Source organism: Postia placenta, assembly GCF_002117355.1.
Source record: "Postia placenta MAD-698-R-SB12 unplaced genomic scaffold POSPLAscaffold_11, whole genome shotgun sequence".
Taxonomy (NCBI): domain Eukaryota; kingdom Fungi; phylum Basidiomycota; class Agaricomycetes; order Polyporales; family Adustoporiaceae; genus Rhodonia; species Rhodonia placenta.
This window is the reverse complement of record NW_020169842.1, coordinates 750,024-777,762: the sequence shown is the minus strand read 5'-3', so window position 1 is coordinate 777,762 and position 27,739 is coordinate 750,024. Positions and strand designations below refer to the sequence as shown.

At 54.9% G+C, this 27,739-nt stretch overlaps 12 protein-coding genes across 12 annotated transcripts; 5 read left to right on the top strand and 7 right to left on the bottom strand.

The window, feature by feature from the left end:
- Nucleotides 1-30: 30 nt before the first annotated feature.
- On the bottom strand, nucleotides 31-2,358 carry POSPLADRAFT_1066962 (glycoside hydrolase family 71 protein). The gene is made up of 5 exons (XM_024482127.1): nucleotides 2,096-2,358; nucleotides 1,490-1,829; nucleotides 1,003-1,429; nucleotides 786-940; nucleotides 31-720 (listed from the first exon to the last, which is right to left on the bottom strand). Exons 1-5 carry the CDS (start codon nucleotides 2,347-2,349, stop codon nucleotides 463-465), a joined length of 1,434 nt encoding a protein of 477 aa, XP_024336666.1. The 5' UTR covers nucleotides 2,350-2,358; the 3' UTR covers nucleotides 31-462.
- A 975-nt stretch (nucleotides 2,359-3,333) lies between these two features.
- On the top strand, nucleotides 3,334-4,570 carry POSPLADRAFT_1040810 (hypothetical protein). Its single transcript, XM_024477808.1, has 5 exons — nucleotides 3,334-3,628; nucleotides 3,705-3,787; nucleotides 3,858-4,008; nucleotides 4,081-4,105; nucleotides 4,160-4,570. Exons 1-5 carry the CDS (start codon nucleotides 3,543-3,545, stop codon nucleotides 4,379-4,381), a joined length of 567 nt encoding a protein of 188 aa, XP_024336665.1. The 5' UTR covers nucleotides 3,334-3,542; the 3' UTR covers nucleotides 4,382-4,570.
- Nucleotides 4,571-4,964: 394 nt separating this feature from the next.
- POSPLADRAFT_1066960 (hypothetical protein) lies at nucleotides 4,965-5,989 on the bottom strand (the record flags this gene model as incomplete). The annotated part of the gene is made up of 5 exons (XM_024482126.1): nucleotides 5,602-5,989; nucleotides 5,493-5,544; nucleotides 5,337-5,442; nucleotides 5,166-5,272; nucleotides 4,965-5,109 (listed from the first exon to the last, which is right to left on the bottom strand). Exons 1-5 carry the CDS (start codon nucleotides 5,939-5,941, stop codon nucleotides 4,965-4,967), a joined length of 750 nt encoding a protein of 249 aa, XP_024336664.1. The 5' UTR covers nucleotides 5,942-5,989.
- Nucleotides 5,990-6,912: 923 nt separating this feature from the next.
- Nucleotides 6,913-10,411, bottom strand: POSPLADRAFT_1048329 (hypothetical protein; the record flags this gene model as incomplete). Its single annotated transcript, XM_024479491.1, has 12 exons — nucleotides 6,913-7,395; nucleotides 7,445-7,558; nucleotides 7,610-7,706; nucleotides 7,768-8,114; nucleotides 8,407-8,488; nucleotides 8,676-8,821; nucleotides 8,915-8,954; nucleotides 9,139-9,348; nucleotides 9,404-9,621; nucleotides 9,676-9,798; nucleotides 9,847-9,963; nucleotides 10,013-10,411. The coding sequence occupies 12 exons, from the start codon at nucleotides 10,409-10,411 to the stop codon at nucleotides 6,913-6,915; spliced, it is 2,376 nt and encodes a 791-aa protein (XP_024336663.1).
- Nucleotides 10,412-10,557: 146 nt separating this feature from the next.
- On the top strand, nucleotides 10,558-11,280 carry POSPLADRAFT_1183575 (hypothetical protein). The gene is made up of 3 exons (XM_024489014.1): nucleotides 10,558-10,977; nucleotides 11,029-11,102; nucleotides 11,151-11,280. Exons 1-3 carry the CDS (start codon nucleotides 10,565-10,567, stop codon nucleotides 11,168-11,170), a joined length of 507 nt encoding a protein of 168 aa, XP_024336662.1. The 5' UTR covers nucleotides 10,558-10,564; the 3' UTR covers nucleotides 11,171-11,280.
- Nucleotides 11,281-11,367: 87 nt separating this feature from the next.
- On the bottom strand, nucleotides 11,368-13,994 carry POSPLADRAFT_1148976 (hypothetical protein; the record flags this gene model as incomplete). The annotated part of the gene is made up of 9 exons (XM_024486244.1): nucleotides 11,368-11,833; nucleotides 11,884-11,996; nucleotides 12,045-12,194; nucleotides 12,251-12,332; nucleotides 12,462-12,811; nucleotides 12,862-13,192; nucleotides 13,257-13,494; nucleotides 13,551-13,712; nucleotides 13,772-13,994. The coding sequence occupies 9 exons, from the start codon at nucleotides 13,992-13,994 to the stop codon at nucleotides 11,368-11,370; spliced, it is 2,115 nt and encodes a 704-aa protein (XP_024336661.1).
- Nucleotides 13,995-14,924: 930 nt separating this feature from the next.
- On the bottom strand, nucleotides 14,925-16,818 carry POSPLADRAFT_1172125 (hypothetical protein). The gene is made up of 11 exons (XM_024488168.1): nucleotides 16,639-16,818; nucleotides 16,460-16,584; nucleotides 16,334-16,398; nucleotides 16,161-16,281; nucleotides 16,023-16,106; nucleotides 15,907-15,971; nucleotides 15,767-15,849; nucleotides 15,639-15,714; nucleotides 15,546-15,590; nucleotides 15,286-15,489; nucleotides 14,925-15,233 (listed from the first exon to the last, which is right to left on the bottom strand). Exons 1-11 carry the CDS (start codon nucleotides 16,808-16,810, stop codon nucleotides 15,152-15,154), a joined length of 1,122 nt encoding a protein of 373 aa, XP_024336660.1. The 5' UTR covers nucleotides 16,811-16,818; the 3' UTR covers nucleotides 14,925-15,151.
- A 1,014-nt stretch (nucleotides 16,819-17,832) lies between these two features.
- Nucleotides 17,833-18,673, top strand: POSPLADRAFT_1040806 (hypothetical protein). Its single transcript, XM_024477807.1, has 5 exons — nucleotides 17,833-18,026; nucleotides 18,082-18,134; nucleotides 18,206-18,286; nucleotides 18,359-18,454; nucleotides 18,582-18,673. The coding sequence occupies exons 1-3, from the start codon at nucleotides 18,001-18,003 to the stop codon at nucleotides 18,280-18,282; spliced, it is 156 nt and encodes a 51-aa protein (XP_024336659.1). The 5' UTR covers nucleotides 17,833-18,000; the 3' UTR covers nucleotides 18,283-18,286; nucleotides 18,359-18,454; nucleotides 18,582-18,673.
- POSPLADRAFT_1092014 (hypothetical protein) lies at nucleotides 18,622-18,958 on the bottom strand (the record flags this gene model as incomplete). Its single annotated transcript, XM_024483095.1, has 3 exons — nucleotides 18,622-18,711; nucleotides 18,779-18,840; nucleotides 18,898-18,958. Coding segments are annotated over 3 exons (213 nt in total), but the record flags the coding sequence as incomplete, so codon positions are not given.
- Nucleotides 18,959-19,932: 974 nt separating this feature from the next.
- On the top strand, nucleotides 19,933-22,840 carry POSPLADRAFT_1149357 (hypothetical protein; the record flags this gene model as incomplete). The annotated part of the gene is made up of 12 exons (XM_024486292.1): nucleotides 19,933-20,105; nucleotides 20,159-20,459; nucleotides 20,487-20,698; nucleotides 20,749-20,995; nucleotides 21,049-21,120; nucleotides 21,173-21,203; nucleotides 21,322-21,410; nucleotides 21,484-21,592; nucleotides 21,664-21,885; nucleotides 21,944-22,149; nucleotides 22,208-22,339; nucleotides 22,400-22,840. 12 exons carry the CDS (start codon nucleotides 19,933-19,935, stop codon nucleotides 22,838-22,840), a joined length of 2,235 nt encoding a protein of 744 aa, XP_024336657.1.
- A 343-nt stretch (nucleotides 22,841-23,183) lies between these two features.
- POSPLADRAFT_1149948 (hypothetical protein) lies at nucleotides 23,184-23,937 on the top strand (the record flags this gene model as incomplete). Its single annotated transcript, XM_024486362.1, has 2 exons — nucleotides 23,184-23,767; nucleotides 23,820-23,937. 2 exons carry the CDS (start codon nucleotides 23,184-23,186, stop codon nucleotides 23,935-23,937), a joined length of 702 nt encoding a protein of 233 aa, XP_024336656.1.
- Nucleotides 23,938-24,683: 746 nt separating this feature from the next.
- Nucleotides 24,684-26,299, bottom strand: POSPLADRAFT_1149097 (hypothetical protein; the record flags this gene model as incomplete). Its single annotated transcript, XM_024486265.1, has 7 exons — nucleotides 24,684-24,985; nucleotides 25,067-25,286; nucleotides 25,391-25,438; nucleotides 25,612-25,688; nucleotides 25,746-25,939; nucleotides 26,036-26,204; nucleotides 26,257-26,299. 7 exons carry the CDS (start codon nucleotides 26,297-26,299, stop codon nucleotides 24,684-24,686), a joined length of 1,053 nt encoding a protein of 350 aa, XP_024336655.1.
- Nucleotides 26,300-27,739: the final 1,440 nt, after the last annotated feature.

Here is a 27,739-nt window from a genome sequence, read left to right as displayed (position 1 = left end):
ATCAGATGTATGAGCGCATGTCAGCCGGCACAGCAGACTACATGGACATTGCGGGAACGTAGCGACATGATAGAGGTACACTACGCAGACATATACACGTACAGCGACTACGTAGACGCAAGATAAGGATAACTTATGGCACAATGCAGGTTGATGTACAAATGCGGAGACATAAATGCGCTAAGGGGACAGCCAAAAGCGCAACAGGTCGCAGACGCAGGTAGGAACGAAGCAGAGGACGTCGGCCGGTCCGGAAAAGGCGCACGGACCAGCACCGGATATAGAGACGCACGCGTCGTGAGGAGGAGGGAGGAACGACAGGAGAACAGACCACGGGAATAGGAGCGGGAGAAGAGCAAGAACACTCGAAATGACAGGTGCGACCAGCGAGACGGAAACGAAAGACGAACGCGGGACAGCCTGTGTTCCGCTTGCCAAGAGCGTGAAGACGCGGCCGTCCGTCTAAGACGAGGCGTACGCCACGAACGCGTTGAAGTTGTACTCGGACGGGTTTGCGTTGAACGTGTACCCGTCTGCGTTTACGGAGACGACAGTCGAGCCGTCACGCGTGATGGTGCCAGACATGCCCGCGCCAGGGGTGAGCTGAACAGCGAGCTTCGTGACGCCTGCAGGGACGCTGAACGTCTGTGCAGACCCGGTCGTGATCGTGACGGTCGAGGGGGCGGTCGCGAACACGACGGCCCAGAGTTTGTCCTCGGTCTGCAGAGCGTGGAGCGTGGTTAGCCATCAATTGCACTGTGCAAGCGGAAATGAGAGGCACGCACGAGCTGGTGGTTGGTCGGGTCACCAGTCGAGTCGGACGAGGCGACCGCGTCCTTCGGGTGGGGGCGTGCCCACATGTAGAGCTGATCGTTGGTGATTTCGGGGTACGACCCGGTGCGGAACGCGGTCGCGTAGTAGTTCGTCATCGCTAGCCAGCCTGCAGATATCAGCGGTTAGCTTCGCGGGTTGACAGGTGCCATATGGTCAGGGATTTCTGACCTTGGTGATCGTAGCCGGTTGCCCAGGTGGTGTACATGGGCTGCGCACCCTCGATTGGGCCGACGTAGTGCGACTCGCCATAGTCATTCCATGTGATGAGCTCCACAATGTCAACGCTGTCGCGGTTCGCGACGAGCGTCTCCCAGCGCGCGTTGTACAGCCAGTAGTCCGCGAGGTAGATCCAGTTCTTGTCGTACGTCGCCGGCGAGTAGTGCGTGAAAAACCACGGACTCACAGCCGCAATGTACGTCGTAGCGCCGCCGGTGAGGGTGCTGACACCGGAGATATACTGCGAATCGGTGTCGAAAGTGCCGATAGTCTGGTTGAGGACGGCTTCAACGTCTGTAGGGAAGACAGTGTCACCGAGCTGGGACGCAACGCTGCCGACCGACGTCGTCGTAAGAGAGATCGGCCAACCCCCGTTCCACTAGAAGCGCCAACATAAGCAATGCATCCCGTAAGAGGGCGGGAACAAATATTCACGCACGTTGAACGCGCCATTCATGACGCCATCGAACTCGCTGAACGTGGTCGGGTCGACGAAGAACGACGGTACAAAGTGAACGGCGTTCGACCCAGTGAGCTGGTTGATAAACTGAGTCTGCCAGCCCTGTTGCGCGTTCGCCTGACCAAAGGTACAGTCGGAGCCGGAAAAGGTGGACGCGAAGACCTTGCCATCAACTAGAAGCTGATTTGGGTGGGTGGCGTAGCTTGTAATGTAACTGCGGAGCGTGGCGGCATTGTCAGACGAAGTACAGGGCAGGGAGGACATGTCGAAGGAGATGAACAGCTTGAAGTCGGTGCCCGAGGACGCCGCGGCGGAATATCTGTGTTAATCACGTCAGTGAACACGAAGTAAAATGACAGTCAAACAATGACAGGAATCACTAAAAACAGCTCCTTGATTGATGGATCTGGCCGAGGGACTCAACAAGATCCGTGCGACCGAACAAAAAGCAACACAAGGCGTAAGGGACGCTGCCTCTTTCAGCAATGAGGATGCCGAGATCATCGAGGTCGGGGACAGGGGCCCGAACAACAGTCGCAGGATAATAGCTAACTTTGATATGAATCGCACGAGGTGGATACTCACGCATCTGCAACGCGGTCAGGCTGCCAAGAGTCGACCCCGACGTTCAAGGCGAAACCGTCGAGGCCAGAGTCGTAGGCGAGCTTAATGTCGGAAGCCCAGTTGCTTTCGGTGTACGGAAACGTGTTGCCGACAATATGGTGTGCGACAACTAGCTTGGAGCCGGAGTCACGCTTGTGGGACCTAAGAGAGCGGGGGTAAGGAAGGGCATGGACGATAGCAGCGCAGGCTGCAAGGCAAAGAGCGAAGGTGCGCATAGCGGTTAAATTGTAAGTGAGCGGAAGGACTGCGCGAGAAGGTGCGCGAGAGAAGGAACACCGAGTCAAGACAGGACGAGGACACCAAGATGAATATGGGCGGCGGTGGTCTTTATACTTGACGGCAGGGGCGCCCGGAGACAATTACATATGGAGACGCACCTTGAGGAACGGCTTGCGCGAGGACCCATCGCATACTCGGTGATAGGTGGTGCGTTATGAAGAAGAAAGGGAAATTACGAGGCCCCGATGGAGGACAATACTTTCGTGTGGTTGTTGTTCGCCGGCCCCGAACACATGCGCGAGATGCCATCGCGCGCTTGCCGTCGCCACGCCAACAGCCTCCTAAGGCAGTCATCTCCCTCTGCTCGAGGATATTGCGTTATTCTTCCATGACAGATGGCCTTCGTTGGCGAGATACCAAGATGCGAACCGTCACCCACCGCATGTGTGTTGCAATGAATGCTGCATGCGGCGGTTCTCACGCTGGAATGCAGCCGCGTGAACAATGCAATGCGTGACCGATTGCGTCGCACATGTGACACAACACGTCTGCTCAGTCACGCAATCGCGACTATTGTTGTGGGCGCCGATCGCTACCAGGGGTTTTGTGTTATCAATTATCTCGAGGCTTTTTAAATGAAAACAACAACATGTGATGATGTCAAAAATCCCCCAGCGTCCTTACAGGTGTAAAGTAGGCTGAAGCGGGCAGCATTATGAATTGGACATTGAATTTAGAATCTCCTTCACCGGGGCTTTGGGTAATGCGAACAGCTGGTGTTGTCTGTCCACGCAGGGCTCGACGATGTTGCCGCAGCTCGGGTACTCGTACGAGTTTTGTCAAAGACTAGTTAATAACCTGCCAACAACCCGATCGCCATCTCGGCTTGCGTGGTCTTCGATCGCGTGAGCTTGCTATCCGCATCCTCTGCTGACTTTGTCTGCTCTGCCACGGTCCTCTCTACCACCGCCCGTTTCATTCAGAATCGCCTCACCGCAATCGAGTCTTGATGCTTGAAGCTTGACTACTCGACATCGTCTCATTTCGTCCGCCTGGGTTCAGCATCAGCCCCGCGCTCACGTTTCGCTCACGACCATCGCCTTCCTTGCCTCCCGGCTCTGTTCTCAATCCCATCTTAGACCTGACAAGTCGTATGTCCGCACAAAGTGCTCGCCCCCGTAGCAACAGCATGTCGACGTTCCTCCGCCTCCGTCACGCAAACGCTGGCCAGCCTACCCTTGGTGACCTCAGGCGCACCATGCTGCAGGAGCAACGGTGCGTACATGTACCTTCCTGATCGCCTTGCGCTGTGCTGAAACATGTCACATTGGAATTCGACGCCTCTCGTCAGACACGCCGACGCACAGCTCGAGGCATTCGTAAATGGCCTCCCGCGCCTTGGCGAGGCAGACCTCGCCACGCTCGGCGAATCAGGTCAGCTACATGCATAACACCCCCTCTGATGTTTCTTCCAGTCGCCCGATGGCCACTGACGATCCCCCAGACTCGCACTGCCCCATCTGCTTAAACCCGCTGCTCACACTGCTCGCCGAGGAGGAGCTCGCGCTCGCGCTCGACTCGCCCGCGCACCCACCCGAGGAGCTTGGCGTCACCCGCCTCATTGACAGCTGCAAACATATCTTCTGTCGCAAAGAGTGGGTAACCCTGCTTCTCTGACTCTTGATCACACAACGGAAGACGCGCTGACCGCATGTCTCCCGCCGCAGCATCCGAAACTGGGTGCGCGAAGGCGTACGTATTCCGGGCCCCTGCTCCGGTTGTCTCACTGACACGCCCCCCGCGCAGAAATCGACGTGTCCGACGTGCCGCCGCCCCGTCCTCCCGCCACCCTCACCATCCTCTACATCGCGCGCTCCCTTCGACTCTCCTGCGACGCTCGACTTCGATGAACCGTTACGGCGCATCGCGGACCTCCTCGCCGAGCTGGGCAGCCCAGAGCGCGACATGGGCGACCGCGCGAGCGCCGTGGGGGAGTCGCGGAACGGGTTTGAAGGGATGTACTCCTAGGCCGCCGAGCGGCTGTGCTGCCGAATCGACGAGTTTTGTTTGGAGTGGAATCACGACGCAAGGGACGAGGCGATGATGTGAGCATATGTGCGCGATGAGTGTTCAGGCATCGGTGCACTTTATGATAGGTTGTAGTCGGAATGTACATTAGTGTGCGCCGCAATTGCAGTACAGATTGCATTTGCGCGGATAATAGTGTCTTGGATAACCTAGTGACTAACGCTGTGTAAAGGGCAGAAAGACTGCCACGCCCATTTACCGCTTCCAATATTAGTATTGTACCATTGAAGCGACTAGTCCAGATCACTAATACCCTCACAATCCGAGCTCAGTGGCACACATCCTATTCTACATCAAGGCGCGCACCGACACCTATCAATTCATCTCTCCGAGCACTCACGTTTCGTCTACCGTGGGATCCACACAGAGGGCAAACGCGACACCCAGGGTCGGCCACTCACGCGTCAGATCAAATATTACAGGCACTGCCAGTTCCGATGCTTATATGTGGCTGTCTGCATATGCCGTCAACCAGGAGGACCCGCGGCGCAGTAGGCGGTGCGCTGCGCTGTTCCACGGGCCCTCAGCACCCCATGAGCTCTGACAGCGCAAGTAGGCCTCCACGCCCGCCCGCCCCGTCAATGAACACGTCCACTTCGGACCGGACTGCGTCCATGTCCTCGTCTGGGTCTTCCGTTGCGCGCCGAATGTACACGGTCCGCATCCCCCTGCCGGAGTCTGAGCATTTTGGCGCGCAGGGGCTGCCGGGGGAGATTATACGCACGCTTTTGCGGCCGCGCGCAGGTCGTACGCGTGCGCGGCGACCATCGCTGCCTGTTCGGGGCGCACGCCGACGAGCGCGAGGGCCGTGGCATACGCCGCCGGGTCGGGCTGTGCATGCACGCACGGCGAGAAAGTGAACCGAATGGGAGCGGCCGCGGACGGCGGGGCGTACCTTCGTGAGATGCAGGATCTGCGACGAAAAGAGCGTGTCGAAGGGCAGTCGCGCCGCGCGCACGATGTCGAGCTGGAGGCGCGTGGTCCCGTTTGCGAGCACGACGCTGGCTGCGTGTTAGGGCGATAGATGAGATGAAGGGGAGAGCGGACTCACACCATGCATCGCTCTTTCAGCCTCCGGATGCCCTCGACGCTGTCTGGCCATGCTACATGCAGGGGAATCCAATCGTGTCACGTTGCGCCCAGCCGGTCTCACCACTCACCTTGCTGGTCGTGCCACGCGTGTACCAGCTGCTCACGCACAGATGCATTCCAGACCTCGGTGCCGACGCCCCGCTCCGCGAGTATCGCGTCCAGCACTCGTGCGTGCACCTCGTCGATGCTGGGCGCCTGCTCGCCCGCAGTGTAAGACGCAAAGATGGCGCGGAAAAAGCCCGTGCGCCAGGCCATAGCAAGCACAGGGAGGTCGGCGTCGGTGAGCGGGGGCGGGGGCGCCTGCCGGAGCATAGCAGCGACGATGGAGGTGTGCCAGTCGGTGCAGGTGCCCATGAGGTCGAAGACGAGGACTTGCACGCCGTAAAGGGGGCTGTCGTCGAGGATCATGTCGGGATCTGGTACTCTGGGGGATGGGCGTGGGTCACTGCTCGATAGTGTGGACATGATGTGGTCTTTCGGCAGTTGAGTCATTCGTGAGCTGCGGCCCAGAGATCAGCTGTGATCGGCTGCTAATGATGTCAGCGAGAGCCAAAATAATGGATCACGCAAGCGACATGAAACTTGTCGTCTCTGAAATAATTGAGAGTTGATTTGTCTTTGTTGAGACGACTGGCCGCGCATTCGAGCAGGCCGAAACCAACGCAAAGTGCAAGATATTGCCACCGATCTCATTGATGCGCCGATCCAATCGATCGAGGACGCTTATTATTTCATCACACTATTAAATCGAACTCACTCAGTCGGTCAAAGACCGGTCGCCCATTTCCTACCAGTGAGGCTACACATAGCCTCACTCGCGTAGACCTGACAGGTTTATTTTTTACTGGCCCCGGTCGCCCCTCCTTATGGGCCTATCATCGCCCCGAAACACGACTTGAATCTCAAGACTCGTGCGGGAGTCCTCTCATCCCACTTCCTCGAGGAGCACACCCTTACTCGCTTCCCGAGCCTGCAGATCCTCATGTGATTAAAAGTGTTAAATACACTCACTCGCGCATAAAATTACCGGTCATCCGAGGACGTGGGTGCGCGCGATACAGGTGAGTACCATCCCCAGGCATCGGGGTAGTTTTGTAGTCTCTGCGGCGATGCCTAGTGGTACAAGCTCCCGCACGAAGCCTGACAGTTACAGGTGGCAGGAGGATGACATCATTCACACGAGATGTTTACATGTCGGACTGTTCCAGCAGACCGTCAGTGTTCCCAAGATGAGTGAGATACAAGCGCACCAACGCGAAGGGCGGACCACGGTGCGAAGGCAGGATAGAAACGCCGGATACGTCAAGCGGTTTGGTCAGGCGGACGTAGGTTTGAGCTTACATTATTTAGATGTGGTGCTGCGTGCGTTTACAGGCTTTCTACATAAGAACTGTCAAATCGAAAAATCTGTCCAGAGAATCCCACAGCTCCTTCCGGCTGGATCGTATAAACGCCGACACTTCCCCTGCGCATCCTGAGCACATAAGTGTGTGTTCTTCCTCTATCTCATTTGCTAATCGATTCAACTCTATGAACGGATCGTTCGGTAACGCTAGATCATCAAAAGCCAAGCGTTCGGCCTTCTTGTCCCACCAATCTTCGACATGTTTTCGGCAAATTTCTTTACTGCCATTGAAATCGACGGTAGCAAAGTGCATGGCGTAGAGCTCGTCTTCGTATAAAGAATCATCGGTGAGTATCGCAGTGACCGCCATGCGAAGTCGTTCTCGTCCCATGACAAGCCGGTGAAGATCACCCGTCGTGAGGTCATTGACTCGGCAGATTCTAGTATGTCCGCGCCCATCGTAAAGCCGATGGAGTTCATAGAAAGCAGCACGGAGTGCTTCCGGAATCCTTGCTTCCTGTGCTAGCCGAATCACAGCGACTGGCCGTACATTAGGCCCAGCGGACAGATATCGGCAAGACATAGCATTCGCCTGGATCTTGAAAAACTGCACCCTTGGAAGATTGCTTCACGATCTGCGGTCTTCTCATCAACGTCTGGATGTCGGATTGCAGAATATCCTATTGATCCAACTTCGAAGGCCACGCATCCGTGATCTTCTTGCAGAGCACGGCACGCAGGGAATCCATTTCATATTTTGTTGAGAGTTTGATAGCTCCACCAAGGAGGTCGACAGCATTGGAGGCGAATTTATCCAACGCAAACAGCCTGGGTGAGATAGGGGTCATTGTCCTATCTCATTGCATATCATGGGCGGGAATGATCTTACATAGGATCATAGATTGCTCGGAGCAGGCTCTCCACGTCCTTCGGTTTGTCATGGAGTCTCAGAAGAGAAATGCCGTATATCTCCTCCTGAGACTCTACCGGTTGTGGCAGGTCGAACATGTCTTTGAAGACAGGAGAATGCCTCGCTAGCATTGACCGGTGACACTTGTAGAGAACCGTCGCATTCTCATCTTCGTTATCGGCAGCTAGGATAATATTGCCATCGGACAACCAGAAGTCTTCATGCTTAATCGTGGTGCGCTCAGATGGGGGTTTATCCATCTCGGCACGCCTCTTTTTGGAAGTGTGTTCGACATTGGAGGCTACTGATTCTGACATGTTCTCGTACTATGTCATAGAATAGACAAAAAGTATTAGCAGGTGATGGACACAGAAGCGCTAAAGACGGTGACCTTGTGCTGAACCCCTATTCCCTCGCAGGTTAAGGGTTGAATCCAGTATGTGTTCTTAGTTGTAGTGACGTTTCGTTGAGCGAGCTAATATTGAAGTATACCAGTTGCGGCTCAGCAAAGAGATTGTGGTCAGGTTTGTGGTAGGCAGTTGCCGAGGAAGACCTAGCTACAAGCTTCAGTACTTGAACATGCGAAGGGAAAAGGTGACAGCCAGCCACCCTACTCACGCGTGTGTCACAATCAGGTGATGTCGTCACGTCGCGCCCGGTCACGTATTCGTACACCAGTCTCAAAAGGCCCTGCGTACAACTGCGCCGGAGAATGCAACGACTGTGAGATTAGGCCGGGAAGGAAACAAGATACCGCAAGCCAGACACCATGAACGATCGAAGAGTTCGCTGGTATGGCTTCTTTGTTTCGCGTCAGTCGCTTGGATCTACTTTCGCGACGGTTTCACTCACTCACTTCTTCAATCATGCTCAACGAATGCACTTACACGCCAAGACCGCTGAATGTAGGCAGTAATTGCTGGTGGGTGCCCCCGATGTTTGGTAGCGGTTTGTGAAGTGAGGAATGCTTCGCTACAATGTTGACTCCCCATACCAGCCACGGTTCACAAGTTGCAGGTAACTTGAGCTGATACTGTGGGCCGAGTCAACCCTCATCAGCTCTCCTTCCAAGTCATTGTAACTCCGATTTCCTGGCTTTCATGCACAGACGCTTTTATAAACCTACCAAGTGAATAGTATGAGATAGGACGGCGAACGAAACGGATCTGCTTAGACCGCGAGAGTTTGCATTAAACGGCAAGTGCATTTACAAATGCCGCAACGCAGTTTACCGGTCAAGGTGACCTTCCACACCGGACAATACATAAATAAAACCTTGTTAGCATGGGGTAGGGTTAGATATTACCGAGATATTGTAGGATAAACACGTGCGAAGGATCCGCAGATCACTCGACGACGTCCTCTTCATCACTATCCTGTTCCCGCATGCGTTCTCGTCGGCCGGCATCTCTTGCTTTTCTCGCAAGCTCCTTGTTCGGCTCGAGATTGCTCAGAGTGAGCATCTTGGTGCAGCCTGACGCGGGACATTCCTTCTGCGCATAGCGACTCCCAAGGTATTCCTCGATTGCCGTCTTCGAGAACGAGTGTCCGCAGAGTTTCCTGAGGCATACGTGTCATGACAAGATGCGAGATGTCGAAGACAGGGGAAACATACGAAGTCAGCGGGTCCACGAGGATTGTCAGAGTCAACGGGCACTTATAATCTTGAGTTACACCGCCCATTACCAGATCGTCGTCATCGTCGCTCTCATCACCGTCCTCTGGGTAGAACAAAGCTTCAGCGAACAGCAACCAGAGCAATTGAGAGCAGCACCCGCCTCTCTGCAAGAAGTCGGTGACAGGTGGCATTGCAATGTCTGGATTCTGTACTTCCTGCACAACACACTTAAAGTTGCTCGTGTGCGATCCGACTGATTGTAAACTCACGAAAACGGCCTGTCTGAAAGAGAAATACTCGTCTGCCGTCGCGTACTTCTGGCGCGTAGTTTTCTCCTTGTATTCATTAGCTCTCCGCTTCACATCTTGCTCATACTGGTCTACGACGTCGGTCTAGTCCAAAATGTGAGACGAAGGTCAATCGCAAAGAGTGACACTCACGATCGGCTCCTTGCATGAGACTTTCTGGTTGAGGTCATTCAGCGCCTTTTCATGCGCAAGCAATTCTGCCTCGGAATCTATGAGTTGCCGCACGACGCCGTCCATCTCTGAAATGAGCTGCAATGGGTCAGTCTTGATGCGTAGGCAGTCCTCGCATGTCGCTCACGTTCTCTCCTTTCTCTCCCTCTGTGAATTCAGCGAATACAGTAGCTACATCTTTGATGATACCATAGAATGGAGCAAGGTGGTTACGTCTAATCATGTTCCAGTCAGAGGCCACTCCGGCAATCCGCTGAGCCTGGGCTTTGTCGAGAGGTTGGTCACCGAAGTTCTCCAACGGATCAGAGTCTTCATCTTCGTCCTGCTCTTGCGGTGCCGCTGTATTGGTTGTCTTCTCCTTTTTCCCTGCCTTTGCGCGACGCGGACGTTCCTCCTCGTCCTCTTCCTCGTCTACGTCCTCATGATTGGCATGCCTCTGGGTCGGCTCATCGGCCTCAATACCATCGGAGGATGGGTCTCTTCTACGATTGTTCGTGGAACGACGCGACGGACCTGCAACTGGCATGATCTCGAGTGAAAAGCGGGTGAGATGAGCGCAACGACTCAGAGACGCGTCTCGTTTCCTGAGCCCAAAGTGGATCCTGTGACTTGTTCAGGGCCGGGCAAGTCGCGGATGAGCCGCCAAAAGTGGCAAGTCTGCTCAGCGTCGACATCCAAAATGCTGTCTGCCCTTCGGTCGCTGGCCAGCCCGGCGCACCGACAGTGGCCAATCTCGTACTTGCGACAGAGTCTATTCCAAAATGCTAATGTGACCATGCTCTTCCGATCTTTCTACCCGTCGCCTCCTACCGCCGTCACATTGAATCAATCGACACGTCGGAAACCACTCCCGAAGAGCAAACGGCCAAGGTCACCACTACTGGAGGGTAACACGCAGAAGAAGGGTGTCATTAGTTCTGTCTTTATCATGAAGCCCAAGAAACCAAACTCGGCTAAGCGGAAGGTTGCCCGAGTAAAGCTGACGTCCGGAAAGACGCTTCATGCATATATCCCTGGAGAAGGCCATAACCTCCAAGAGCACGGTGTAGTCCTAGTGAGAGGAGGTCGTGCGCAGGATCTTCCCGGTGTTCGGTAAGATAGAACTGCCCATATTCTAGAGTCCGTCTGACACAGTCCTTGAAGATATAAGTTGGTGCGGGGTGCAGCAGACTTCGGTGGTGTTGTGAACAGACTCACGGCTCGCAGCCGATATGGAGGTCAGTCGTATTCAGTTGTGTCGTGCACTCCGCTAACGTCACTCTCAGCGAAGAAGCCCAAGGAGTAGATGCGTTGTGGCTCGATGTTCGGAGCCAAACATTGCTTTTGCAGCTCTTGCAACTCCCCATGTATCACGTAACAGGCTCACCGTTAATCAGGCTTTGGACAGACATTATTACAATCTCACGAACTGCCTGGCACGACAAGTTTCGTGCGAAGCTGCAATCATATCGCCGGCAACACAGGGGAGATAGTATTTCTAGGTCAGGTTTTCACAATATTCCCAGCCTCCCTGATCCTCTCTTCTCGGTCTTTCGTACTTCGTACGGCCTTCTCAATCTCCATGTTGATCGCCCAGACCCACGCATCTCGCTCAAGCTTGCTTCTCGTCTTGAAGAAACTCAATTGTCGCTTTACCTCCAATCGTGGCGTGTCGCCTGCTACGACTTTTGACATATTGCTAGAAGGATCCACCTGAGTGCGATACCACATCATGAACAGCGTGTCTTCTGGTCCGTCATCTGTCTCTAGACCATCTTGGTACCGTCGTGCTAGGTGCGGTGCGTCGGGGTCATACTGGCCTTCTGGCAGATATTGAGCGGCAAGGTAACCTGACACAAGGTAAGCATCCTGGAGGTTGATGCCCGTATGACGATGGTGGTGCAGCGACTTGCGGCCCGTGATGCGAAACTGGACGAGGTTACCTGCAATGAGGACGACTTGCACGTGTCTGTGCTAATTGTCAATGATATGTACGCAAGGATTGTGAAGCCGTCCTACTTGTATTGCCCCCATAAGCCTTTCCGGGCGAAGAGTTTTCCGCTCCGGACAATAGATCGGCATCCTTCAAGGGCGCACCAGTTGAAGAAAGAGCTGAGCTCTGGCAAGGATGCCTGTGGGTCGGGCAGGGGCTCAGGCGGCGAGTCGTGGTCGTCAACGACGTGTCGCAGAGGAGTTATGCGTGCTCTCCCAGTGCTAATGTATGCAAGCTGCATCTCCGTCTGCGCATCTGCTTGATGCCGCCTTCTCCAGTACGAGATGAGCGGCCTGAGCCGCACAATCCACTCCAGGGCAACTTGACATGAAAATGCCTGGCATTGCGTCTGTCAGGTACCTCCTCGCATCGTGAACTCTTCTCTCGACGTACCTCGAACCTGACCACATTCCCCGTAGTTAGCAGGAGCTCGAAGGATCGCCTCATATGCAGGCTGCCCTTATCCTGCGCAATGCTCAGTCCAACGTCTCCTCCCACGTCTTCGTCGTCGCTTTCTGTCCTCTCTACTGCCTCCCAGAAGCTGTCATCTTCCGAGTCTTGTCTGTCAACCGGTGGCGGGTGCTGTTCATGTCGCGGTACCAACTGAAAGGCTCGTCGAACAGCAATGATATTGCGCAGATCTGTCATGCCCGTCGCATGCAGGATCTGCTGTGCTCCCCTCTGTACCTCCGACTCTCGTAGAGAATCGGCATCGATACCGGGCGGGAGAAACCCTGGAGGACGTGGGTGGTGCGCGTGGGCTATCGGGACAGCGAAGATGTGGTTGTTATGGATCGTCAGATAGACGGACTGCTTGAGCTGGGAGTTGGGTCTGATGCGCTCCAGGTACCCTTCGACAGCTGGCGGTTCGTCGAGAACCGTGCCATCTTTCAAGTGCAGGCGGGTGGGGAAGTGCTCCTTGAGGCGGACTTCCAGATGTGCGCCTTTTCCGTGCTGCAGAGAGGTATCAGAGACAGCCGCGGTAACTATGCATTGTGACAAACTTGATTCAGCGCGAGCCCGCATAAGATAGCCCATTTCCTTGGGTTGCCTTGCACGTCGTCCAGTTGCCACACCCAATCTAGATTGGTTTCCGAGCGCCATGCCAGGGCTAGTTCGGCACCTGTCTTTAGCTTATGCCTAAGAAGTTCGTGCTCATCCCCTGTCTTTGAGAGGCTCTCCCTACACAAGCGCAACACGTTCTCGTTCTCAAAGATTTGGTATGCTGCAGTGAGTTCAATGCCTTCGAACCTCGGCATGTCGATCCTGACACGCGTATCGAGTAGAGGTGACCGGATATCGAGAGATGTAGGTAGCTCGCCCCCGAGATGTCTCCTGATTACTTGAATATCAGCAAAGCGATCATTATGCGGACATGGACCGCTCAAAGGATGCGCACCAGAGCTTCCAAACCCAGTCAATGGCCCTTGTGCGGCTCCTGATTTTGAACACGAAAATGTTGAGGCCCTTGTGTCGCCTGTTCAACCACCGCCGCTTCGAGCGATGCCGCAACGGAGCGGGCGGGCAGACAATGCAGAAGGTGAGATCCACAAAGGAGTATAACGACAGCCTAGTCGTCGATTGCCCCAGTGGGATCACGAATACAAGCTTCATATGTCCGAGAACCCAGTCTTTCCCTGGCATATGCTACAGCACAAACATTAGCATACTGACATTTATTGAGATGGCCAACTTGCGTGACCCGTGTACAGTTCCAGCCGATTTTTGCGCCAGACAACGATGTACTCCGCCCAATCTTCGTTATGGAGATGTCCCGTTGTGCGGTTCTGCCATTCATCGAAGTCTGATGGCAAGGACTCCGTTTCCGAATATGAGAATTTGATGTATGCTCTATCTAAAGATGAACTTCAAACTATGATAACAAGAAGGCGGAGATTGTGAAAGACGACTTACCTCGCATCACGACGTCACCCCAAGGGACATGTTCAACGTCTTCTGACCATTGAGCAACCCCTGCACTCGTATGTTCCGCTGCTTCCCTGGTCCGAGTGAGCACTTCTCCCGGCGGTGCGGGGTGGTCGTCAGTGATCACCGGATCATAATGGACCGTCTTCCCTTTGCTCTTGCTGGCAATGACATTGGGCCCTGTTCGATATGTATCACTCTTCGGCACCATATCTGGCATGTTTGTCAATGCCTGTGCGGTGGGGCGCGTTTGAGATGCCTTGCAAGACGTCGGTCTAATCAACGCAGTAGAAGAATCAGCAGTCTGAGACGCGTCGTCTTCGTGGCTGGCGGAAGGCAGGAGTGACCCCCCATGAGCTGCGTGTGAAGCAGTGTCCTGTGTCTGGTGTTGGGACGAACATTGATGAGACGGTGCAGACGCAAATGTCTCCGCGGTAGGGGGCGTGATGTGATGCGACGTAGAGGCTCCTGGGGTAGAGAATTCCTCTTGAGCGAGACTGTTCGAGGCCTGCTCCAGGATATTGAATCCCAGGAATACCCCGACGTCAAACGACGTCCCAATCCACTGTTTGTCCGTTCGCGCGGTTTTGCTTCGCATGAATGCCCTACCCCATTCGCTTTCCTTCCACCGCTTATAAACCTCGTCGCGTACATGCCTCCTTTCGTCCGGGTCCCAATCCTCGGCGTCCCCGCGCCTCCGCATAAAGTCAGCCGCGAGGTTGTAGATCGCGTCCTTCAAGCCGTCCTCGTCGTCATGGATGTTCGAGCCTCGAGTCTGATTATTGCCTCTCTTGCGTGTCTTCTTACATTGCTGTACGATCTCGTCAGAGACTGAAGACTTTGGAAGCGGACCGATGAATCTCCGGCGATGCTGGTGGTGGTCGCCTCTCTGCATGGTTTCATTCCTAGGAATGTCTACTCGAGACGGTGACGACATCGCGCTCACTGGTAAGCGGCCTGCGGTTTACCGGTGGTAAGAGGTGAGGGTTTAATCCTCTAAGGAGCGAAAGAGAGTCCAAGTTATATTAGACCGCAAGCCAGTGTTGGAGTCGGGCGCATTGTCAAAATAGCGCCGGGGTATCCGCGAACGTCATACTCGATCGCGTTTTTGATGCCATCACTTCCTGTCCCACGCGATTGTGATGTTCAGCAGGAAGTTGCAAGACTCCACACGGTGCTTGTAAATATTTACACGTGCAAACTCGGAATGTCTAGTATATATCACATAGTAAAATGTACACCGTGGCGATGAGCGAGATTGGTGAAAATGCAATAGAACGTCCGTAAGATCAGTAGAGGTGTGCGCTAAGTGGTGAGAGTACTAATAAATAGCGTGACTGAGACGAGACGATGACGGGCATCTGATGATTACTTCTGCTGCTGTGCCCTGTGTTCTTTCAATAGCTTTTGCGACTCGATAACGTACTGCTCGGCCTCCTCTCGCTCGAAGCTGCAAAACAAAATGAGGCAGTGTTCAATCAGTCAGGAGCGAGTACACCTACCCAGACTTCTTGCCCTTGACGGTCATGTCGGGCTCGCGGAACGCGAAAGGATTGATGTCGTCCTTCTTCAGGTTCGCGAGACTGTGGTTGACGAACCGGTGCGTACTTTCATCGCTTCGCACGGCATAAATAACGTCAAGCAATGTAGCATTTTTTTCCATGCGCCAGTAGTCCTTTGCGATCTCGGGGGCAGGGTAGTTTGACCTGGGATAGAGATGAGCTACAGTCCCAGAGTGATCTAGAGAGAAAAAGGCGCTCACCATGCAGGCAGACGGCCAGCCTCAATCTCGCCAATGCACCTAGTGCTGAAGGACAATTAGCAAGAGTCTAAACACGTCACGGTGGAGACTTACTAGGTAATAACAGCCTCTTCCTCCAGATGCCCGACAAAACGGTGACATGTGGGAGGGGAGATAAGGTATGACAGGACTAATTTGTGCTGGGTCAGTGCCTGTATGGCCATAGGGCGACAGCGACTCACAGAATGCGTTGTAGAACACGCCCTGCGCTCCAAGAATCATCGCACGGAAGAACCACCCAGGCTTACGCAGCGACATGAACGTCCTGCATATGTATGACCCGTCAGGGACTTTTGTGGAGTGCGTGTGCTACCAGTCTTACATCAAGTGCATGCGCTCATTTTCCGCTTCTTCGAGCAGAGTGTGGATCCAGCCTGCGTCTCGCCTCTGCGGGGTATATTAGACGCTGGATCCGGATAGGAACGCGGAAATGCTGACCAATAGACGCAAACTCTTCAGATGACGTAAAGTCGCCGCAACGAACCCAGGTACACCAGCGATACTTTCAAGGAAAAGGAAACGCTGTGACAACAGTCAGACGCAATGTATGACGCATGCATAGCCGTGAATACGTACTCGCAGCCATTGGTGTTCGTCCATGATGTAACCGCCTTTCCTGAGTTCTTCTATAGACATCTTGTCGGCATTTGGCGGGAGGGGCTTGTGCTTATAGCCTGACGCCACATCAAAGCCCCATCTGGAAATACGGATCAAATTAGAGCGCCACCCGATGTTACGCTGATACAAACCTTAGAAGCCGCACAAAGAGGAATGCAATCTTATCGGACATTGTCTTCGACTCTCGATGAAGGACCTACACGGGCATGGCAATGAGCAGACCTGGTGGCTAAGATCGACGTGAGGCCGACACGTACCTCAACCGAGTGCAATTCTGCCGGGCTGTATACGGGATGAAATAGGACCCAATCACCCTTAATTTCATCAGGGAGCTTGCTGTCCGTTTGACCTAGCTGTACAGGCGTCGACGAGACTCTGTCAACTAGATCCAATCTGTCAATAATGGTCCCATTCAAACCATACAATAATTGCGTACGATTGTGCGGGCCCTCTGTGCCAACGCTGATCTCCTCGTCGGTGCGCTTGGAGGTCAAGTTGTTCCACGCGGGCACACCCCTCATGAAGGTGCGGCGCTGCGCGCCAACCAGAGAAGGAGCGACGAAGCCGCGTGTGGCGGGCAGTGTACGATAGCAAGCAGTCCTCAACATGTCAAGTCAGTCTGATTGGTCCTGCAAGCGCGCCGTGACGCCTCCTATATACTGAAGACCCTTGGCAGACCCGTCTCGTCCCGAGCACAGTCCCGAGGTCCACCGCCGATGCCCTGCAACGCGCCAACGGAGGGCGTTCTCGCGCGGACATCCATTCGGGAGGCTGCCCGCCGCGGCTTTGACCGTCCTGAATTGGCTGCAGGCTCAGCATTCAGCAAGATGCGCAGGCTCACCGTCCTCTGCCGCACCGGCCAATCAGCAGCCCGGGAAATGCGTTCTCGACGCTTCTCCGGCAAATGCCGTGCTGCCTAATTTAGGCAATCCTCTCCCCGGGTGGACTCGGAAGAGCGCATCCCCACAGTGCACGCACAGGCGGCTGTTACGCTGACTCGATGTGGCCGTGACCAGCGCCGTCGATGCTCTAGACCCAAAGCTCGGAGCGGTTTTTAGAGAGCATTGACCCGTGTTGGTGCACCTGCGTCGCAATGACATCAGAGCAGCAGCACGGGGCGCCGTTGTTTGTCTAAAGATATCATCATCATGCTGCTCGATAGCGCTTGCTTTCCGAGTCAGCAGGCAGTTGGTTGTGTCGCTTGCGCGCCAGAGCAATGCATTCACCTTTCGAGATATCGCCAAACCTTATGACGATTTGTAGTACTTGATCGGACGACAGGCATGCCAGTAAGGTCTCGTACGGGAGAATCGTCTTGTATTAAAGTGTCGGTGTATTAGCGCAGACCACTTTAGCTAGAGGCTTGCATGCACCAGATGTAGTTGCGAGCAAGGGTATCGCTGCCGACATGGTAATACTTGCGCTATGAATGATCTCTAGGAAGTTCAATATTCCGACTGTTCCGGAAACCTAATACTTCGTGGAACAAATAGATGCTGAGCAACGCATTCTCCTAATTGTTAGTCAACTCTAAGAATCTCGCTCACACTCTCCTTCTGATATATCTGCCTCGGAAGAATGTATTGATAAGCCGAAGAAATGTCGAACGAGTCCGCGTGATCTGGAAGAGGCGCTCTGCTTGATGGCCTTCAAACGGCGAGCAACGCACTCGAAGGCTGTGAGATGCCAGTAGGTACCTGAGAAGTTGTCAGATATGGCGCAAGACCACTCTAGATCTCAAAAATATCTCCGAAACAATTGTATATGAAACCTCATTCCTGAAAGACTTCGTCGTTGCATGGCCCCATCGCGCCCCGTACAGTCCTAAGCGCACATCTTATGGGCACACTGAAACCGGAGCTTGACAGCCTTGACCTACGCATTACACCGTTGATGAAGGCAAGCCGCAGCGGCCGGTGGCGCATGACCTCACTTCACCGATGTAGAAGTATCGTGCTGACCGTATCAGATGAGCACATGTGATGCGCAGAATCACCACTTACCGCCAGAGACGCGCGGCTGCATCCTACATGTTCCGTGGCCGCAAGTGGCGCGAACCACGTACCGCTATGGCAGATAGATGCCTGCGCCCGTTCGACATGAGCTGACGTGCAGCCGACTGTCGCGCTGAACGCCTTGTGAGACGTCATGCTTACAGGTGACATCAAGTTGGCTCCGGAGCCAAACGTATGTATTGTGGAGGAATACGCAAAACGGTAGTTTGCAGTATTAAAAGATCGCCTGTACCCAAGCTTGCCAGCACGAAAGATCCATAAGGGAAAACCTGCCTCATCAAATCCATATCAAAGACTTGGCTGCTAAGATCAGATGGACGTATATGATACTCACTGAGGCACTGTCAGGGAACTGTTCACGAACTTGATCACTGATCCTCTCGGGCTCCCACCGCCTCTTTCGCGGGCGGTTCCCCTGCGACCCCTGCGATCTCACGCTCTGCATCTGAGAGTGAGAAAAACGCAGCCTTTTGACGGTCCAACCATCGCCTTGCCTAGGATTCCGAGGGGAGGAGGGGTCATTGGACGAATTCACACGTCGCGGACTTTACAGGTGCGTACCGGCATGAACACATGTTCTTTCTCTCCGAAGTCAGCGAAGAAGACGGCGTACAGAAGGGTTCCTGTGCGCCAGTGAGCTCCGCTCCGTTCAAGTCGCGCACGATAACCTGCAGGCGCACCTGGTATCACCACATAGTTCGCGAATCTACTCAACGGGAACACCCACGATGGCCGAGGATCAATGGGCGGAACGTTTTCTACCGCCCATGGGCGAGGCTGTTTGATTCTGTCCGCAGCATGATGTGTCGTGGAGAATGCCTGTGTAAGACGGCGTGCAGACGAGGGTGCTCTTAAGAGAGAGCGAAACATGGAAGAGCAAGCCGACTTGAAAGATAGAGGGTGGTACACTTGATCGTAGTTGAATAATAACCGCAATTCCGAGAAACTCGCTTAGGAACGGTGCGCTGATGGCGATCGAGACCTGCTAGCATTTGCCATTTCCGGCAACAAGATGGCTCTGCCGAGTGCTGCCGTCGTTTTCCCAGCTTGCTTTGGTTCTAATCGCTGTAATTGTCCGGCCATATGTTCTAAATGGATCTATATTCGCGGAATTGCACCTCGCGTTCAGACGCCGAGTGAAGAATCACGCAAGCTTCATTTCCGGTCGGCAAACTGCGAGCCAGCTTATACTACTACGCCTTCGCGGGTCCGCTTTCCACACTTCCGCCTACAACTCAGGAATCTACTGTTAGCTTCAAGTCACCGGTCTAACTGCACTCATTCTCGTCCGCGACAACCGGAGCGACCAACTCGAAAAGAGAGACTACACTCCGAGGGATCCGCACTCCGTCCGTGTCGGACATCGGCTAATTATTTCATCACATTCTTATTCACCTTCCGGTTACACGGCCTCGGCTAAAGTACGGGATTCACCGTCGGGATCATATCCCCCAGTTGCTGTCTGCCATCTTGCGACCATGCTCTCCGTAACATCTCACCAGCTCATGCAGGCCGTCCCCGACTACCACCTCGACGACCGCCCCACCAAACGCATCCGTGCAGAGGACGAGCTGTATCCAATCCCCGGGCCCTCTATTCCTCCAGAGACGGAATCAGGAGACGGTTCCGCGAAGAGGAACAGGAAACGACCCTTGTCGTGCGGAGAGTGCAGAAGGTGCGTCGCGTCGGCCTGTACAACATTTACACCGAACTGAATGGCAATCAGATTGAAGCTGAAGGTACGTCGGCCGACGGAACAGCGCTCGCGGGTCAATGACCTCCGGATTGTCTTGCAGTGTGATCGAGTGTTCCCATGCCAGTCCTGCTGCAAGCGAGGATGTGCGGAAATATGTCCAGATGGTGCATTAATTGGGGGCAAAGGCAGCAGGTGAGGTGCATCTAGCCGGTGCATCGGTACACGCATTCATCCATGGGTTCTAGATTTATCCTCGCAAACACTGAACAGCTGCACGAGAAGATCAAGGCTATGGCGGAGCGTATCCGTCAGCTCGAGGATGGATTAGGGTCGATCCAATTACAACATTCGTCTGAGCCTCATCCATTGCTCCAACCAGAGCTACTAACAATTAAGCGATCGCCTGAATTATTCGGTGTCGAGCGCAATGGACAATCGGGACCACACTCAGATAGCGGACGTAGTCACGAAGATGACCACCATGGCTCGAGTTCCTCGTCACCTCGAGACATCGGGCTCGAGGTAAGATGGTCATTTCCCAGCGCAGTATAGCGTCTCACGTCCTCTGTCCAGTTTGATACGGGGGAGCTTGTTTCGACAAGTGCTATGTCGACTAGCCTTGGCCTACCGTATGACATTGCAAAACTCAGCCGCTCATGCCCTGTCCCCAAGTCCGTACACACTGATCTCGACCCGCAATTACGACAACGCATCCGCGACATGCTTCCGCCGCGACATGAGGGCCAGCGTCTGTGCGAACAGGCACAGCTGAACGCATTCTGGCAGTGAGTTTTTAATGTTTTAACATTTTACAGAATATTGAATTTGCATACAGCTATAGCCCCGACACCAGCGAGAGCTTCCTTCCGAATCTCATACACAGTGTATACACGACACCGCTGGATGCGCTCCTGCCTCATCGACTGAGCCTATTCCTGATGATCCTCGCCATCGGTGCTGCAGTTGATCTCTCGCCGCACCGCGATCCGCAGACAGCGGAACGGTACCACCATCTCGCGCGCGCCGCGGTCTGCGAGACCGCCGTCATTGACGATCCAAGCTTCGACACCATCAATACTTTGGTTGGTCTGGATTCACCTGGCTTCACTGTGTCATTGTTATTGACATACAACAGTTTTACGAAATATGGTACCTACTCATGTTTTCTAATCACAAGAGAGCGGCGGAACATGCGTGGGGCATTATGGTTCGTCAAAATCAATCAGGGGTGGCTGTCATGCGACTGACCATCTTGACAGGGTTTGTTAGCGAAGCTCGCCCACAGTGTATGTACATCTCTTTCATCAGCATCGGATAAGGCGCTGATGTCATTATTGGGGTTTTCAGCTCAGTCTCCGTGAGTAAATGTGTTCGCACATACCCGCGATACCATCTCACCCCCGGCCAGACCGCGAAGGTGCAGTGAAGATGATCCCTGAGGAGTTGGACAAGCGCAAGGCCCTTCTTTGGAACATGATGAACGTTGACGTCCGCCTGGTACGTTCCGTTCCTGGCCCGTGCCGTTGCATACCGATCAGCGCGGATTCCTGACACATCGCCAACCCGACAGGCCCTCATGCTCAGGCGGCCGCCCTCCCTCTGCATACAGCACGTGGACGTGAAACGGCCCGCGTACATGTTTGACACATCGGGGACAGGGTTGAACTTGACAGCAGTATGTAAGTGGATTGCGATCGTCATCGGGTCCACATCCTAAATTCAATTTGTCTGCTGCTACGCGCTTATGTAGATCATGGCTGGCGAGACGCCTTTCTTGCACAGTGTCAGTACCCTGTGCTAGAAATGATTGTGTCGCCACAGCAGCCTCCCTATACGGACGTTCTGGACCTCGATGCCATGATACGTAATTATGAGGTCCCCCAGGTTATGCGCATGGTCGACAACGCGGGAGCGGTGCCGCCGCACCCTCTGAGTATGCAACAAGTGCTCACGCTATGCACTCGTGAAGTTGGTCTGTGGCATCGGCACTTACGTCAGGCCGTTCCCTCGCTGAGTCTGCAAACTTTCAGCGCTTCTCAACCTACATAGAGGCTTCTTTACCCAAGCGCTCAGTATCACAGAAGGCTTCACTGTGAGGCATAGATATGCGCCATCCGTACTGGCGACATATGGGAGCATCAGCAACTACCTATGGGCCGTGCAAACGTGCTACAAGTGGCAACCAGAGCTGACCTTGCGCTTCGCGGCGCTCTGGCACAACGTCCTGTCAGGAGGGGTGAGTTCAGAATTCATCTTGTAACAATACCGACTCAAGTACACACTTTGAACAATAGCTCGCCCTCTGCTTGCTTTTGGGGCGCGCCCCAAGCTGTCCCCTATGTCCTCACGTCAACATCCAGCTGGACAACGTACGGTCACTCTTCATGGAGGTGCGGGACCGCTGTCCAGTAGCCGCTAAGGCGCTGGTAAGTTTCATGGGTACATTTCTTGTATCATCGCGCTCATCACATCGCCACCACGAACAGCTACCTTTGGAAGCATGTGTGGCAAGAGCACGTTCGGTCTACATCGACTGGTGCCGGGGCTCAATCGACCGGTTCAGCGAAACACCAAAAGAGGACGACGAGATCTGCATTCTCGCCCGCCGCGCCGGATTGGTCCCGGAGCGGGAGGCGACCGTTGTGCCACCGCCGGAGGACCCCAACCCGTTCGAACTTGCACACCCGTCGCTGCGGCGCTGCTACGAGCAGTTCATCGCCAAAGTGCCGTCGACGTTCGTCGACCCACTGCCGGGGCAGCTGGAATCGATGACGCAGGCGTACAGCACGTCGGCGGAGCGGACAATGCATGTGGACGATCTGAACGGTGGCAAGGACCCGTCGTCGACGCAAACGGTGTATAATGCGGGGTTGGGCTCGGGATTGGGCTCGGAGTTTACGGTCAGCAGCTGGATGACGTATTTCTAATGGGACGGTTTGTTTCGCGTCGCTTTAAATGGACCTTATTGTATTCTACACCTGTATACCGCTTGCTATGCATCCTATTACCATACTACTCTAAATATGCATCGCACACTAGCTCTTAACCCAGTGCATGCGATTTTGTTGTCAAGCGGAATCTTGAGGTCGGATCGGGTGGCTGAAGGTAGGAACTAGAGCGATCGCCCCCGATCGAGATGCATGAGAAATCGCGATGACTCGGACCAGAGTACACCTCAGACTCGTCTCTTCCGGCTACGCTCTTTGCAGACCCTCTACTAGCTACGGACGTGCATACATTTTCTCCAAAAACTTGGGCAGAGCCATGTCTATGTACTCCACTGCGGTCGAAGAAACCCCAGACAAGCTGCAGGTCACCGCACACGAACAGTACCACGCGCCCGAGTCGCTCTCGCCGTCGACCGTGCTCGCCTCGCCCCTCGACCAGTTCCGAGCCTGGTTCACGCAGGTGCAGGGCGTCGTGCGCGAGCCCGAGGCAATGACGCTGTGCACGGCGTCCGCGGCCGGGGTCCCCTCCGCGCGCGTCGTGCTCTTCAAGCAGCTGGACCCGCGCGGGTTCGTCTTCTACACGAACTACACGTCGCGCAAGTCGCAGGAGCTGCGCGCGAACGCGCACGCGGCGCTCGCGTTCTACTGGCGCGAGGTGCACAAGCAGGTGCGCGTCGTCGGGCGCGTCGAGCAGGTCGCGCGCGCGGAGAGCGACGCGTACTTCCGCAGCCGCCCCGTCGGCAGCCGGCTGGGCGCGTGGGCGAGCAGGCAGAGCGCGGTCGTCGCGGACGGCGAGGTGCAGGCGCGGGTGGACGAGCTGAAGCGGCGGTTCGAGGCGGACGAGAACGACCCGACGGCGAACGTGCCGCTGCCCGAGTTCTGGGGTGGCTGGCGGGTGGTGCCCGAGTACGGCTTTCCGCATGGGCGTGTTGGCCATCGCTTACTGTTGGTTCCACAGTGAGATTGAGTTCTGGCTGGGCAAGCCGTCCCGCTTGCATGACCGAGTGCGGTACCTGCGTGTAGAAGGCTCACGGGAGGATGCCCCTGAATGGAAGATAGACAGGCTGGCGCCGTGATGCACGGGAGGAACGGGAGAAGTGCGCGAAGGGGACACCAGTGTGTAATTCTATGGTTGGTAGGGAGTTGCTCAAGGCATTTTGATAACAGTGTACGCAAATACCGACCCAGATGTCGCCCGAATGCGATGAGATTTCATCCCGGGAGCTGTCAGTCTTCATTCTCTATTGATATAAATGTCCGTCGATGAGCCCGATACTCAAAAGCACTTGAGGTACAATGTAGACAAGCATGGTGCATGAGGTCGTCTTGTTCCTGCGGTACAGATCGTCTCGCCGCTCCTTGTAGATTTGTGCTGGTACAAGCGCCATTCATTGTACTGCGCTGAATATATTCACACTTGTGGAGAAGATGCTAATGCATCGATTGACACAAGAATCATGGAAAAACACGCAGTGGTTCGTGAACCCGAGGCTCGCGAACGCGGCCACGAGCAACTCCTTCCCAACCATAGTACAGTCAGCACGGATAGCACGGATCCTAGCACCCGTTGTAGTATTTCAAGGTCGATCAATGGGGATCACGGCCATCTGTGACGTCTTCTGAGCGACAGGTCTGACATTGCGATCGAGGTAGCCGCGCGTTGTCGTCCCGCGGCCGGTGTGACCATCGCAAGATCGAGAGTTGCCTCTCCCTCTTCTTTCGGTTCCAAGAACGGCCCTCTCCCTCTTGTTTTGGTTCTTTCAGCTGGGCTGTTCTTCGCAGTCATGCAAGGAACAGCCCTCTCCCTCTTCTTTCGGTTCCTTCAACGAGGGCGGTTCCTCGCAATTGCGCGAAGAACAGCCCTCTCCCTTGCTCCACTTGGGCTGTTCCTCGCACAACTCCTCTCGTTTGCTTTGCCCCACTTGGGCGCTTCCTCGCTCGACTGCCCTCTCCCTGCCGTCTCAGCGGACTCACCGCGCACTCCAGCGGGACTGCCATCTCCCCACCATGGGCCTCTGCGCCGCTCGCAAAGGGCAAGTCGAGCACTTCGCACACCCACGTACGCCTTCATCGACGCATTTGCGGCCGCACGCTGAGACGTTGCCCGCGATGTCGAGGGCCGCGCTGCACAAGGTAGGACTATTCCTGCAATGCACGAGCGCGCACTGAGCACGCCAGGTCGACATGTTCATCGCGCAGTCTAACACCACCGCTGCAAGCATGTGCGCCGGGGCCCATCCTCGTCGCGGCCGGCCGCTTCAGGGTCTGCAAATGCAGCAGCGCCGAGCAGGAACAGTCGACCAAGCAGCAAGGTAATTGGTCGCCCGCCGTCGTCCCACCACCAGCAGACGCCATCTTGCGTGCGCAGGTCTCTTGTGCATGGAACCGTCTCTTCAGCCGGGTCAGCATGCTCCGCGCCAAGTCGCTAGCGCATTGCAAAACCACACGCTGTTCCCGGTCTGTGCAACACGACCGAGTCCAGTGTCACGCGTCGAGGTAAGAGTGCAGACTGCCACAACAATTGCTGACCGGGAGCACAACGCCGCCCGCTGCCGCTGGGCGCATTTGCCCCCGCGCCTGCAAACGCGGTCAGCACTCCGCATGCAACCGCTCTCCACCACGTCCGGACGCCTGCACGCCGTGCCCGGTCAGCTAGCCGCCTTGAACCATCCCTGCGCGGCGATCCCTCGTACATCATGCTCTCAATGGCGCCTGCTCCATCTCGCATGCCGCTCACGCCTAACGCACACAGCGAGCCGCGTTGGTCCATGTGTGCCGGTTATCGCATGAGTCCACGCGATGCTTTGTTCTTCGCTGCCGTGTACGCCTGCAAGACCACCGCCGCATGGTCAGTACAACCACAAAACACTAAGCTTGCACTTACCATGGCACTTTTGACACAGCCCGTGTCTCCGAATCGCCGTGCTGATGTGTACCGGACGCCCGCACATCACGCCTCGTCCGCTCGCCGCCTCGAACCATCTCCGCGCGATGTTCTTGTGGACATCACGGTCACGCATGCCGGTCATCGCACTCCTGCAGGCCGCGCGACACTTTGTCCTTCGCCGTCGCCCATGCCTGCAAGGCCACAGCTCGATATTCAGTATATTTGCAAAATGGTAAGCTTGAACTCACTGTTGCGATGCCCTTGACATAGCCCATGTCCGACCTTACGGGACGCGTAGCCAAGCCGCACGATGCTCTCGCATCCCCCCGTTGCGCTGATGACCAGTGCCTCCGGTCACTCTACCGACCTGCGTCTTCTGCGCCTGTCGATGGTGCTCCCGGCTGACGTCAAGCGAGTGCGCGGGGTCCCATCGTCTTGATGGCCGGCCAAGGTAAGCTAAACGAAACTCAGTATCTATCCAATTGCACTATATGGAATCCCAACTCACCTTGCCAAATGCCACACGGTCGATGCGCAGTGTGGTGTCTCATGTTGCGCGCCGTCTGCCCTGGTCACACACCACCCAGTGGCCGCCTTCGATGCGTGACCAGTTGTCAGCACGCCGGACAGTGAATAAAATGAGAAACGAGCTTACCATGTAACTCGGCCCCCAGTGACATCCCGCGATCACCGTCGAGCACCACGTTTCTGCAGGGGAAGCCAGACACATCGCACAAAAGTCAGAAACAAATAACACAACACACTCATATATATGAGCGGTCAGTCAGGGCCTCGACCAGACTATAATTGATGGTAAGCAAATTGTGTGGGAAGTACGTGTTCTCGCCATCATTCTGATATCACGATCATTTTGAGGTAAAGATGTGATATGAAAATGATGCCGGTCACAATATCGGAATTGCTTCCACATCTGTGCAATGGACTCGGAGATCCGTAAGCATGCCGAGAGTGTTCCTCGGCACACTTACAGATGTCTCGAGTCCATCACGCTCCGGAGAAGATGGCAGATATATGGGGAAGATAACAAACCTTACTGGGAATTGTGCATAGTGACCGTCACTTTGTAACCTTTGTCTCGGTGCTCTCTTTCTCACAAACATGATGGGACCCGGTCACGATGCACTGACGGGATGGGTATGTAGGTTGCGGCCCATGCTCCTGCAAGATCCCTGGAGTTGTGCCCACGCTGAAGCTTTGGGGGAGGGTGCATGGTCTAGTTGAGATAATGCCGGAATAGGTTCACCCGTGCTGCGACACCAGGCTGAACTGGTGCAGATCTACAATATCGTAAGCCCGCATTTTGCTACAGCATTCTGCCTTGTTACTATGTACCTGATTTAGATAAGAGTTTACTACATTAGGCCAGATTCCCACATGTAATTACTTTGCGCGTTTGTCTCCCCGCCCCGAGGACAAGACAAACTGCTTCGTATTTGATCCTTTCCCACGCCGCTCGCTTCCATATACCTTTGCGCTCGCTTCCATAAACCTTTGCGCTCGCTCGTTCGAACCCGACGCTGACACTCATTTTCTACACATCCTCCCACCTGCTAACATAATGCGGGATGAGAACAGACAGACAAAGACCACATTTGGTGTGAAAATATCACACGTGCGGGGACGCTGCATGCGACACGGGCATTGCCGCCACAATAACAGGGATGACAGACAATGTAGGAGTGTTTCGGCCTGTAGATGTAAAGGGCGCGTATGTCGGTGTGTCCATCCGTCCGCATCAAAGACTGCTCACATCTAGGCCCAGGTACGCGCATGGGTATACGGGGAGAGTTACCATCAGGCGAATAAGAGTGTAGTGACACGGCGGCAGATGTGACACAAAAGCGGTGCCTGGGCGAGATGTCCGGTCAGCAGTCGTGGGAACAGAAGCTGACCGATGGAGCATGCGAGGTATCAGAGGCAGGGAGAGGAGCCGCTTTGTCAGAGATGCCTCTGCGATTTACAACTTGTCT

Coding starts and splice junctions, on each gene's coding strand:
- POSPLADRAFT_1040806 (XM_024477807.1), top strand. CDS start 18,001: ATGGCCCCATCGCGCCCCGTACAGTC. Junction 18,027..18,081: donor CCATCGCGCCCCGTACAGTC/CTAAGCGCACAT, acceptor GCCTTGACCTAC/GCATTACACCGTTGATGAAG. Junction 18,135..18,205: donor GCCGGTGGCGCATGACCTCA/CTTCACCGATGT, acceptor ATCACCACTTAC/CGCCAGAGACGCGCGGCTGC.
- POSPLADRAFT_1183575 (XM_024489014.1), top strand. CDS start 10,565: ATGCTGTCTGCCCTTCGGTCGCTGGCCAGCCCGGCGCACCGACAGTGG. Junction 10,978..11,028: donor CAGGATCTTCCCGGTGTTCG/GTAAGATAGAAC, acceptor CAGTCCTTGAAG/ATATAAGTTGGTGCGGGGTG. Junction 11,103..11,150: donor GGCTCGCAGCCGATATGGAG/GTCAGTCGTATT, acceptor CGTCACTCTCAG/CGAAGAAGCCCAAGGAGTAG.
- POSPLADRAFT_1172125 (XM_024488168.1), bottom strand. CDS start 16,810: ATGTTGAGGACTGCTTGCTATCGTACACTGCCCGCCACACGCGGCTTC. Junction 16,282..16,333: donor CTCTTTGTGCGGCTTCTAAG/GTTTGTATCAGC, acceptor CCGTATTTCCAG/ATGGGGCTTTGATGTGGCGT. Junction 15,850..15,906: donor AATGAGCGCATGCACTTGAT/GTAAGACTGGTA, acceptor ATACATATGCAG/GACGTTCATGTCGCTGCGTA.
- POSPLADRAFT_1040810 (XM_024477808.1), top strand. CDS start 3,543: ATGTCGACGTTCCTCCGCCTCCGTCACGCAAACGCTGGCCAGCCTACC. Junction 3,629..3,704: donor ACCATGCTGCAGGAGCAACG/GTGCGTACATGT, acceptor GCCTCTCGTCAG/ACACGCCGACGCACAGCTCG. Junction 4,009..4,080: donor CATATCTTCTGTCGCAAAGA/GTGGGTAACCCT, acceptor CTCCCGCCGCAG/CATCCGAAACTGGGTGCGCG.
- POSPLADRAFT_1066962 (XM_024482127.1), bottom strand. CDS start 2,349: ATGCGCACCTTCGCTCTTTGCCTTGCAGCCTGCGCTGCTATCGTCCAT. Junction 1,830..2,095: donor CCTGACCGCGTTGCAGATGC/GTGAGTATCCAC, acceptor TGATTAACACAG/ATATTCCGCCGCGGCGTCCT. Junction 721..785: donor ACCCGACCAACCACCAGCTC/GTGCGTGCCTCT, acceptor CACGCTCTGCAG/ACCGAGGACAAACTCTGGGC.